Source organism: Rhopalosiphum padi, chromosome 2, assembly GCF_020882245.1.
Source record: "Rhopalosiphum padi isolate XX-2018 chromosome 2, ASM2088224v1, whole genome shotgun sequence".
Lineage (NCBI taxonomy): Eukaryota > Metazoa > Arthropoda > Insecta > Hemiptera > Aphididae > Rhopalosiphum > Rhopalosiphum padi.
In genome coordinates, this window is record NC_083598.1 from 3,922,925 (window position 1) to 3,936,400 (window position 13,476).

The 13,476-nt window shown below is 29.6% G+C and overlaps 1 protein-coding gene across 1 annotated transcript; it reads left to right on the plus strand.

Annotated features, from left to right (window-relative positions):
- Positions 1–8,257: 8,257 nt before the first annotated feature.
- On the plus strand, positions 8,258–9,557 carry LOC132922654 (uncharacterized). Its single transcript, XM_060986278.1, is given in 6 exon segments — positions 8,258–8,285; positions 8,515–8,664; positions 8,727–8,818; positions 8,900–9,121; positions 9,209–9,511; positions 9,513–9,557. Coding segments are annotated over 6 exon segments (840 nt in total).
- Positions 9,558–13,476: the final 3,919 nt, after the last annotated feature.

Here is a 13,476-nt window from a genome sequence, read left to right on the forward strand (position 1 = left end):
AAAAAAAAAAAGTATACCTATTTAATGTTAATATTCGATAAAATCAAAAATGATAACGTTATTTGACAACGTGAAGTTAAGTGAGTGCTGACAGAAATATAATATATTATATAATATACTATAATACTGATATTATTATATTATGTACGTTATCCATTGGACGCCCATAACCCATTTGTATCTTGTACATGTACCCAAGTTATGACCAAACGTGTATATTATCAATTTTGGCATGCGCGTCTTTCGCTAGTCTTATCTATGGCACGACGAGGGAAATAAGTTAGCTATAACAGAGCTGCATGTTGTTTGGGTCGTTAAAAATGTACATTGCATCAAAACGAATGGTATTGAAACAGACCTGATACATCGTTATGTATTACGACTTCCGCGAGAGGATAACAATCGGTCAGTTATTTCAACCAAAATGTAGATTTTAGAAGTCTTATCGAATTACCTTGCCCGTCGTGTATTTGTGTCAGGGGCGTCATTTGGAGTAAAATCATGGGATAGCAACAGTAGCAGCCCAGAGGGGGATAGCTAACGAGCTTTAGGCACATTAGCCTCCCCTCCATTCATTATAATCTAAAAAAGTGTTCAACATTTAACTAATTATTCAAAAAATCAATCATTATATCGACATTCGATATATCATAGTACCTATAACTACCTATACTGGTTATAATTTATAAAAATTTATGAAAATTATTCAAAAATCTCATATTTTATTTTACAGTAAAAGATTTATTTATTTTAATTTATTAATTTATAAACTTTAAATTGTACTAGTTTATACATTTTTGATAGTTCAAATTAGTAAAAATACTACAAATATGATAACAGAATAATATTATAATATTATTATACCGTAAATTTCTTGGGTAGCATAGCTTTTAATTTGCTACCGCTCGCTACCCCGTAATGACGCCTATGATTTGTGTCGTATACGCCGATTACTTCCGACGTATTATCACTAATAAACACTACGCACGATTAAAATATCATGATTTATTGTTTTTTGGTTCTATGTACAGAACACCATGAACGATAAACCACATAATATGCGATTAATGCTGAAGAACCAACTTTTCTACACTACTAAAATATCCTGTATATTATTATTATTATTATGTATAGTATACTTTATTCTAGATTTCTGTTTTGCTTAATCACGTTTTTAGTCTACTCATTGAGTAAGACTTAATGATAAATTTTGTTACAAATGTCATAGATATTTTCCTAGTTTTAATTCTAATAATGTTTATGTGTTAGAATAGGTAACAACACCATATATAATATGCACCTTACTTCGTAATAATATGCGTAATAAGTCTGGGCGATTCTTGTATCGAACGCTTATCTTTTCCAAATCTATTGACGTTTTTGTAGAAAATAAAATATATAGTTTTAATATATTTTTTATCGTTATAATAATTTTGTAAGATTTTTCTTTTTTAAACGACAGCACACATTTTTAATTTCATGTTCTGAAACAGAATATTTTTTGAAGTCTTTCGATAACATAAAAATCGGATATCGTATGGTTTGTTTATGAGTTATAAGTTTATAAAAGTTCAGGTAAGCGGAGTAGTATTTTGCGAAGTGTCTCCGTACCTCTCCACCACTCATCAAAACTTTAAAAATTTGTAACTCATAAAGTACTTGTCCAAATTTCAGTTATGTATTGAAAGACCCAGAAAAATAGTTTGTTTCAGAATATGAAATTAAAAATGTATGTTGTCATTTAAAAAAATTTAAACTTACAAAATGACAACGATAAAAATTATTAAAATATATTTATTTTTTTCAAAAACGTTAATAGATTTACGTGTATATTATGCAACAATTGGCACGATTAACAATAAGTGCATACAAATGAGTTTATTATATTTTTTACGTTGACTGTCTTGTTTGTACATGTCATGTGTGGGAGTTTAGCTCTTTCTTTAACACTGCAGAATTACAATCACAGTAACTCACACACAACATTAATTACTGATCACTTTGACTACATTGAACTCCTTAAAAATCGCCCGTTTGCAATCCGCATAATACATTTCTGTTTTCGGTTCGTTCGCAATAAGTATTACAAAACGCCTAAAAAATATTTGTGATACGACTAAATGTACGTCAGAGTGTTCAATTCGGAGCTCACCAACAAGGCGACTGCTAATACATTTCGTCCTTTATAGTTCACATACGAAATTCATCTGACTTCTAACTTTAAAGTTACAATGATCTGTCTATTAACATAATACATCCGAAAAATTAACTTTAATATACAATGACTAAATTAATTTTTTTTTTTAAGAGAAATATTGTCGTTATTGATTTTTTATGATTACGTTTAAATAATTATTATTCCCATAGGTTATAGGTAGGATCAAAAAAAATTTAAAAAAATTAAGATAAAATATTATATTATGTTTTCACGTGTATACGATTATTTCCACGAAAACTTAAATAGCCAACAACCGTATACTCACTAAATATTTGTATAATTTACGACAAGGTAATTCTCAAACGCCTCCGGTATTTTATAACACAAACTACTCCTCACTTCATACAGACTGTTTCAAAAGAGGAATGGTTAAAAATGTGTTGGTGAACACTAAGTAAATATAGAAATTATAATAATTATATAAAAAGCATATACTATCGTATTAGGTATTGTGAATTAAAAGTTAAAAAAATATAAATAAAATTAATAAAATGATATAAAAAGCATTTATCATTATCGTATATTGTAAATTAGATTTAAAAGTTAAAAAAATGTAAAACATGTATGTATATAGTATATCATATATGAAAATATTTTAAAAAAATCAAAAATTTAAATTATAGGCAAATTTTTTGGCACAATTTTTTTATATACTCCATACGAATATTTTTGCCGAGTACACGAGTGTCGAGTACATATAATATACGTATAATTTCGGTATAGACATTATGTTAAATGTTTCGATATTTTCAATATTATTAATATATCTTATATTTTTGGTATTTAGTTTTATACATTTTAAATTTAACCCGTCGTTGGTGACGCTAAGAGCATTTCGCTCACACAATTGCCATTTTAAGAACCACTGGTTTAAATATTATTGGATTTTGATAATATGTATTATATAAATGCTACCTTGAGTTATTTACGTAAATGATTACGGAAAAATATCAAAAGTTATAAATAAATTTACAAAGTTATCGGAGTCCAATGTTGCCGTAATAATGCCGCGTAGTTAGCGTTGTACTCGCCCGTCACTGATCGCCTTACCGTGTATTTTATAATTATACTGTTTTTATTTTCGGTTTATTATCTCGTTATTTTATTATTATCTTATTATATAATTATACTATAGCAGTCTAATATTGAAATTACTGTCAGTACCGTCGTATATTTGTATGCTCACACGTGTATTTTAATAGGTGAGCAAAACGCCAACACGACAATAACGGGGTAAAAATATTAGCGTCACCAACGACGGGTTAAAAATACGATATACTGGTATACACTATACAGTGCTCGATAATAATATCTACGTCCTACATGTTATAAAATGTATAAAAAATAATAGCAATCAACGTGCATAATTTATTCAATATACTAAATAGATGACAAAATTAATAATTATTGTTTTTGAAATAAAAATCGTAAAATTCATTAGCAGTGGAAATTTACCTGTTTGTACTTTTTTTTTCGACGGGAGCCGTTTTGGAATTAACAAGCAATGGACGGGAGCTGTTTGGAATGTGCTGAAAAAAATAGTATAGAATATCAATAGCATACTATTATAGAATGGCTCATTTGGAATTCCAAAATTTTGAGTCGGAGTTGCGTTATTCCCCAACTAATGATTTCGAGTAGTTAATTAGGGGCTGAAGCACAAACAATGACATTTTAGCATAAATGTAGCAAAAACAAATGGTTTAATTTAAATTTGAAAATTCTAAGGTTTGGGTGCAGTCGTTTCGCTAGCAACCCCCCTACAAATCCTTTGTAACACCTGTGGGGTTGCAGAACAAACGATAATACTCGAGCACAATTCAGTTCAAACGAAAGCCCTTGGTTCGAATCCAAAATTCGGAAGTGGAGGTGCCAGGGAAATGCACACCTGATTTACTGCCTATAATCCAATGTGTGTATTATTTGTATTAAACAGAATAATAAGGGGTATTCTGTAATTTTTATTACGATATACCCATAATAGTTGTTTTTGAATTCTCGTCGAAAATATCAATAGTTCACGTTCACGAACTAATGAGTGTTTAATGATAAAAAAATCACCCTGTATATTATTAATTATTAGACATAGCTAGGTATATAAAATAATATAAAATGCTTCACAAGTCCGTATCAGGCGTACCATGCGTATTGTAATGTGTAATATGTATTACGTTAAATAATTTGAATTATCATAATTCATAATAAATAATCGTAATAATCATAGAATATACAGTTTGTTAAACTAATATAAATTTTATCAAAATTGACGTACTGTGTCATTGAAACCGATATCGATGTATTTAATGTAGGAAGGTTACGACTAATTAATAGTGAACACATTTATTGGATATTTTAAATTACTGTGTGTCATAGTAACTAGTACGTAGTTGTCGTTGATAGTTCAATGGGATTATGATTTTCGGAAAAAAATATTTTATAATGAGCACTAATACTTGATCAAGGTTGAACATAGTTCAATATTGACAAACATCGTGTAAATGACTAAAATATTGTATACGACCATAATATTTGTCATCATAGCGTATTATTACGATTTTAGGATATCGAAGAAACAGAACCACTATGTACCTAAATTGCCTATCCATAACGCCGTGTTACCATAAAATTACTATTTAAATGCAATAATAATTGACAATATTATTCATAAAAACAATTTTACCAACACTAGGGCTTATAAGTTGACGCTGACGTATGTTGGTAAACTATTATTGACAAAGTATTTAATATAAATTATGTATAAACATAAAATAATTAAATTAATTGGACATAATATAGAGATCAAATAATAAAAATCATTATTTAATAAGAATTTATTCTAAGGTAAATTTAAAAAATAAGTGTTTTGCATTTAACATGATATTTAAATACAAACGTACCTATATAAAACATGGGTTTATATTCCTATCGATGAGTGTATTCATTCTACAATAATGTTTGTATGTTTAAACGTTAAATAGCTGAATTATATATTTTAACTTTGAGGTAGTTTCTAATAAAAAAAAGAAAATAATTTGTACCACGGATAGTTCAAGATCACAAACTCTCAGTACTTTTACAAATCGACTGCAAAAATAACACGATATTTTTTTTTCAACCATATTTTTTGGAAAAACTACGTGTACAGCACAATTGGCACAACAAAATAAAATAATGCAGGGCAGCTATAAGGGGTGCAATATAAATATAAGAATAGTATGTGGTCCAATATCCCGATAATAATAATAATATATAGATAAAAATGCAAGATATAGTTGGTACACGGCTGGCCAACTACCTAACCTATAATACCTATATTAATAATTGCACACAAACAAACACAAAATTACAAATATCAAAAACAACATAATGCGTTGATTCATGCCTTAAAATATAAACGTAGTAATCCAGCGCGACAGCACGCGGTAGTGAAGCGAAGTGAAGTATTATTGCTATACAATATGCTAATTTCTAAAAAATGATCAAACTTCATTTAAAATTTAAAATTAAATTCCAATTCACACATCTAAAGAGTTAAAATTTCTCTAAAAATTATACTTTGATAATTTTTACAAGAAACGTAATTCAGATTCAAGGTCGTCCAACCGAAATATTAAGTTTTATATTCAAAACCGGACACAATATGTATTTATTTTATTGGTTGTATATATTCTTATTAAAACTATGAAAATAAGTAGGTGAATTCTATGATAATTTTTATGTAATAAAAAATAGCAAAATAATATTTATACCCACTTATTTAGATAACAGCAATATAGAACCGGTACCTACACTTTTTCAAAACAAATACATTTAACAAAAAACATTTATGTATATCAAATACAATTTTATAGTTAGATTAGTTACTGTTGATGGGAGAGTGGTCACCTTCATTAATTAAATAATAAAATAATAATATTTAATAGTCTTTATTAAAAAAAACAACATTCTGCGCGCCCGGCCCAACTTGGCGTATGGGCGCAGACAGACTACTATATCAGACGTACATAAAACATATATTATTCCTTTGTCACTTGTCGTCGTGGTCGGTCCGAATCGTCGGCCGACGCACGCCGACAACGTATGTAAAATAATAAAATATAAAAATAGATCAAATTATAAAGTCGCCGTGGTCTGCACGACGCACGGCGATAACATAAAATAATAAAAAACATAATAATAATAATAATAATATTTAAAAACACTACACTGTAGTATGTTAGTAATTACTAAAATACCATATTAAACTAAAATATCATCAGCAATCCGGTTCATAAATCTTAAACAATTTCCTATCGACTAAAAGTCTACGGTGTTATTATTGAACTGGTATCTAAAATGTAGGTAACAGCTGTTTTTTATAAAATAAAAAAAATAATTGCGTCGATTCTTATGTTTTAGTAAATGTTTGTCTCTACAGAATGCAGTTAATAATCATATTAAAATAACTGTTATTGTAGTCATTGTGGAATATTATATTATAATATATTATATTGTTCATGTATTATATTACTAATAAAAATTATCCGATAGACCTATACCACTGTTTGTCTTAAACACGAATCATTTAAATAACCAACATTTAAACTTTAATTCTTGGTTATATCAAATCCCATCTACATATTATAATATACCTATTACCTATATGAAGAATATACATACTATTTGATACATACCTACGATTTAATTATATACACAATACTATATTGGTATAGAATATTATATGTTTATTTCCAGAACTTAAACTAATTATTCGGAAATATAATTAAGTATATTATGTATAATAATAGAGTGGAATATATAAGTATTATCATTGATTATAAATATATATATATAAAAAAAATAATAATAATATATAATCAATGGTATTACATTATAATATTATATGTTTTAAATATTAGTCAATCAAATTTAAGATGAATAATAATTGTTGATCACCTTTTTACACACACTAATCGCAATACTATTGTTTTCGTGGTACATGTATTAATAAAAAAATATTTACAACTAATTATAATCAATTTAGTTATTATAAAAATAGCTTTTCAGTAAAAATACAAAATGTATTAATAATAAACCATAAGCCAACACGGTGATAAATTAAGTGGTAAGTGGTTTATGAGATATGATACGTGAAAGTCGAAGATAATATTTAATAATTTAACATATGAACATAACAGTTAATTAGATATATTATATAGTTAAACTCTAAAATAAATATACCACTTGACATTTTTTAAATTATTGTCTATAATAGAACTGTATAGGTAAAATAATAATTTATTATAAATATCACGAAAAAAATAAATACTGACCACATGAGAAAAAATGTTCCAAAGATATTCAATATTATGGCTGCATGTACAATTATTAATAAAGAATTTAAAATAAAATGCAATTAAATGGATCAGGTGTTTATTATGTATATGGCTTTTTAATGATTGCTATGGTACAAAACATACAACGAAAATACTATACAATAGTGGAGGATTTATGTTGAAAATAACGAATGCTTATAAATCCATAATATTTTATATTTTGTATTCAAAAGTAAAATACTCGTATGGTTAAAATATTATATTATTAATCTTCTTGTGCACATTACTGGAAGTACGATTTAGAGTAAGTAAATTAACATTATTTTTAAAATTTATTTTCACCGAACGTTAAAAAAAAATTCTGATTGTACAATTTAACATTTTTATATCGATAACAGTTAAACATATTATATTATCGGTGTTAGAAAAATGTATGATTGGTTTTTTTTTTCATTTGAATGTTTTGTTTTGATGTGTCCTTTAAATGATATAGAAAAATAAGGAATATGCCTATAATCTTGATTTTTATTTATTTATGATTTTTTTTTTTTGTAATTGGGTATTTTACGTTTGGAGATATTTAACAAAATAACACCAAATAATAATAATTGATTATAATACACATTGTCCATTAAAACATTAATGTGTTTTCCTAGATTTGTTCTACGGTTTTACGGTTCTACGGTTCATCATTGTACAGCTAAAGACACTTGTTATCTGCATCATGGCCGTATGCATATATATGTTGTTACGTAAGGATAATACGTTACTTGTATGACTTTTGATTTTTTATAAACTAGTTCAAATGTTCATACTCTCTATGACATAAACAACTTTGTCGACCTGATATTAATCACTATTGTTGCAAATCTTATATGCCAGTAATGTTTATTTATTTTTTTAAATGAAAAATGGTTCACACTAACGTCGTGTGTAATATTTTATTGTATTTATCGATATAATGGTATAATTTTTTTTTAGATGAACTCAAAAACTACCTGAACTATATCAGAGGTAAGGGGATTAAAGAATGGATTTATAGGTCATCAAAAAGTAACCCTGAGATGTCTGCCACAGATCAATGTCGATCCGCAGGAGTATGTCTAAATTACAAAGCATCAGACATCTATAGTATAGACATTTTTATCATAGACAATAACACGTTTGTATTAATTGTAATGAGTCGTTTTTAGTTCAGGGCAATAGTCGGCGTGCAAAAAATGAAAAGTCGTCAACGGGATTTGTCAATAATGTTTATCGTGGCTATTCAATAAACGGCAACAAGGTAATTCGAAACCGAATGAAATAAAAATATATGTGTCTAGTGTCTACTCAATACTAACCAAAAAACTGTGTTATGTTGCAGTTGTCAGACGGATTGGATTATGGTTACATGTCAGTAAATGATAATTTATATATCAATATATCATCTCCTACAGCTGTAATTACATTAAAACGTGATGTCGGTGTTCAGTGGAACGTTAGTGATATTGCTGATGGTTCATATGAAATCCCTAAATTTTCAAAACGTCATAATTATTATTGTCTTAAAAAATCAGTCAAAACAGAAGTTGACGGTATTCAAAATGTGAGGAAACAAATAATAACAATGAAACAATGTTTCATTATATAGGACTTAACGATATAATAATTATTAATATTATATATTTAACAGAAAATATTCGTCCCGGAAATAACGGGTTCGCAGTTCAAACGCATTGTAAAAGAAAAACTTACAAAAGAAGTTAGAGTCGCTAAATGCAATGTGTCTTCATTACCTAATTTTGCGCCCAATTACGGTAACTGCGATAAAGCCATTGAGAAAAACGTCGAATGTCATCTCGATAAAAAGGCGATGAGAACAGATTACACGGGTAGATTGTGGAGCAGCGAGAATTGCAAACGTTCACCTGAAATTAAAAAATCCGGACTTAGTCCTGGTTTTGTACGACAACTAATCAAAAAATTTGATGTCTATGATAGATAATGTGGAACGGCAATGTCCGAAACGCAAACCGTTATAGTTACACATAATAATATATAATTGTATTCATTCTTATAATATGTATATAATGATAATAATTTTGTTAATAATTGTCATTGACTACTGTTTGTTTAAACTGTGTAAAAAAAAAATACATTTTTCTTTTCGTTTCTCTATCACTGTTGTTTTTGTACTATTATTACCATAATTACGACCTTTCGACCGGTTTGATACGTCTATAATCCGGTCATGCGCACGAATAATGTCTTTCAACAGTAAATTGTTCAGATCACTGTAAATTACTTTTTTTCTGGCGGTAATAATATCAACGACTTGGAAAATAGATATCAGAAAAATATTTTGAAATATGTATGGTAAAAACGTCGATATCGTGTAAATCAGCGGTTCTTAACCTTTTTTAGTTCAGCGCCCCCTTTATCGTAATAACTAACTAGTAACTACTAACCCCCTCCCCTCTTATGCAAAATCAAATTTTCTTCTTATATATATATTTATTAATTTATTCATCAGCATATTATAACATTATTAATTAAAGTAAAAACTCTTATTTTTAGATAGACTCTTTTTTTACACCACTTAACAAAACAATTTTATTTTACTATACAATAAGATTTACTTAATTGTGGAAAAAAAATCATAAAGTATAAAAATTATACCTATCAATGATTGCCCTGAGCCTGATGAGTAGGTGCTAATGTGGCGATGTCTGATTCGATATTGGTCAAAGCTAAACATAGATCGCCTTTGTTGCAAATGTCCAACCGATTTCTTTGTTTCGTTTGAAAAAGCTCACCGTCCCCTCAATGCCCCCTTCAAAACTATAGCCCCCCAGAGAGACCGAAATGCCCCCGAGGGGGTGGTACCGCCCCCGTTAAGAACCACTGATAAATTACACTGTAAATCGTCGCGTGTGCTATCGTATGTTATTTCTGATAATATTATTTTTAATGGTTGTGCATTATTTGTGTGATACTAAATAATAATATTTGTATGATATTATCAATAATTATAATTAATATGATGTACCTAAAATTGATTTTTTTTTAATCATTATTATGTAATTTTACATAATTAATAATTATCTATTTCTGAGAGACAATTCGTATATAATATTATTAACTATCCGTTCATAAGAGACAACTTCTATACAACTATAATACTGTAGTTTTGGCGCACGACCCGCGGGTTTTAAATGTTTAAAAGATATCAGTTAGCGTCCGACTCGATGAAGTCGTGTACGGGGAACCGCCGGGCTACAGCAGTTAAATAACGAACAGCAGTAATTACATAATATAAGAGTGAATCGAGAGCTCTCCACAGCCTCCAACAGCACTTCAGCGATGTCCTTTCATGCTCCCTTCCCGTACTTCCGGAGTTTCTCGCGTACATTATAATATTCCGGTCTGCCAACCGACGCTGCACGACTGTATATACATAATATACTTACACTAAACCGATTGCCAGCACAGTGCGGTGATTGATTCGATCACACCAGGTGCCACTGCAGAGACGTCTACCATAATAATAAAGGCTAACCTACCTGGGGGCTGGGGGGAGCCCAGAGATTAGGGTCGTATACAAGGTGATTCATTTATCATAAAACACTACTATTATTTCAAAAAGTATTCATGTTTTTGAAAACATTTCTTTACATAGTTTCAAGTTATTAAAAATATTACGGTTTTATTAAAAAATTATATTTTTAAATATTTTTTTAAGTTTTTTACTATTTTTGAATTACAACATAGAGTTTTAATTTCATATTCCAAAGCAGAATAAATGTCTGAGTATTTTGATACATAAATAAACGAATTTAGGACGAGTAGTTTTTGAGTTAAACGTATTTAAAGTTTAGACAAGCAGAGTCTTGGACAAACATTTTTCGGGGTAAGCTCGCACCACTCCACTCCGTTACTAATTAGATGTTTAATAATGTAGTTTATAAGTATTTTATTAATTTAGATAGACGAGTGTCGAAAATCCATCTCTATATTAAGATACTCTATATATAAATAGATTTAACAGAGAATAGGTGAATATTTCTTTTAAATGAGTTGTCAAATATATATTTATAATTTCTTTAAAAATTAAGAAAAAATTACATAAATTATTGTTTATATAAGTAATATTCCATTAAATCTGTAGTCAAGAATTTTTAGACTTGGGTGTTTTAATTTCTATTTAATTTCCTCTGTGTTGAATAGTTTCGATAACAAAATATGGCAATGTTGTTATCTATATCAGTTGGCGCCGCGTCCGATCCTACTTTTGGAAATTCGCGGTTATCGGACACGACTCGCGAGGTGTTGGAAACGGGAAAATGTTACCCGGTATATATATATATTATAATAGCACTTCAATATACGGGTGCATATAACACCATCAAAAATGTATATTAAATAAATAGAAAATAATAATAATAATCAATGCAAACGGCTTAACAGTCCTAATAAAGGTGGGCGCCCATGAAATAATAATAAAATAAATAATTTGTGCATATGACGATTACAATAAATCAAACAGTACAATTAATGAAAATACAAAAAATAGGTTAACGATACCGACACCGCTCGAGCTCTGCCTTGTGGTCCGGAACGCTGGAACAATGGTGATGATATTGAGATGCACGCGTCACACCAGGTGACGAAAAACACCGCGTGAGATTCTGTGGCGACAACACACAGAAGAGCTCGTTTAAACACGCTGTTTTCTCGGACAGCACACGAATGTAATATAATAATTAATTTTGGTGTATGAATACCAGCACAGCAACGCAACTATGCGTGATTTTATGGCAACAACGCACAAAAAATAAAAAGCTAGTCGACCACGTAGCCGAACAAGACGCGAAAAAGGCACAACTGCGGTGACGATACGCGATGCCACGACCGGCAAAAAGGTATATCGACCGTTGCGGTCGACCGCTGGAAAAGAACGCGTATAAGTTCGCAAAATGCCACGACGGCTTAAAATATGTATGCAAACGCATTTACCGCACACGCGGTTTCGCCACACAACACGGTGCGAGGCGGCGAGCGGACGCAGCGATGCGTCGGGCTCGAACGCCAGGAAAAAAGTGTCATAATAATAAAAAGGCTGGCCGCTGGCGGCACAGCTTATATAAAAATTAGCACTCACGGCAAACGGTACGATGGCGAACTTCGAAGAGGGAGGGGGTAAAACCGGCCGGAGAAGATTCGCCACCCGTTGCATGATCCGGGGGGAAATTAATAAGTCGCGATAATGCGCGTTAGTAGATCCGCGTTCGAACAATATCAATTCACACACGTCGTGTACATGACTTTAAATTGAATACGACCATTATATTCGTCATCGTAGCATATTAAATACGGTTTTAGGATATCGCCGAAACAGAACTATGATGTACCTAAATTGCATATCCATAACGCCGTGTCACTATAAAATTACTATTTAAATGCAATAATTGGCAATATTCTTTAGTAAAATTTTACCAACACTAGGGATAATGAGTTGACGCTGATGTATGCTGGTAAATTTTTTTTTGACAAAGTATTTAATATAAATTATAAATATAAATTAAGTAAATTAATTGGACACAATATTAGGAATCAAATAATAAAAATCATTATTCAATGAGAATTTATCCTAAAATAAATTTAAAAAAAAAGTGTTTTTCATTAAACATGATATTAACACTTTACTTGACCATTATTCAATATTATTATTAATTTATCACTTAACAAAGTTCAATAAATCGTTATGCATCAGCACTGCTGCTTGCATACTTACATACATATCGTAATGCACAAACTGTAAGTATCGGCCTAACACAACCTATACTACACAATTCAATTTTAATAAAAATCCATATGTGTTTAAAAAAAATATTTTTATTTATTCTTCAAGGAGATATTTGGCCCCGATAAACATTTTTGTGTTGGGGTTCATGATAAAGC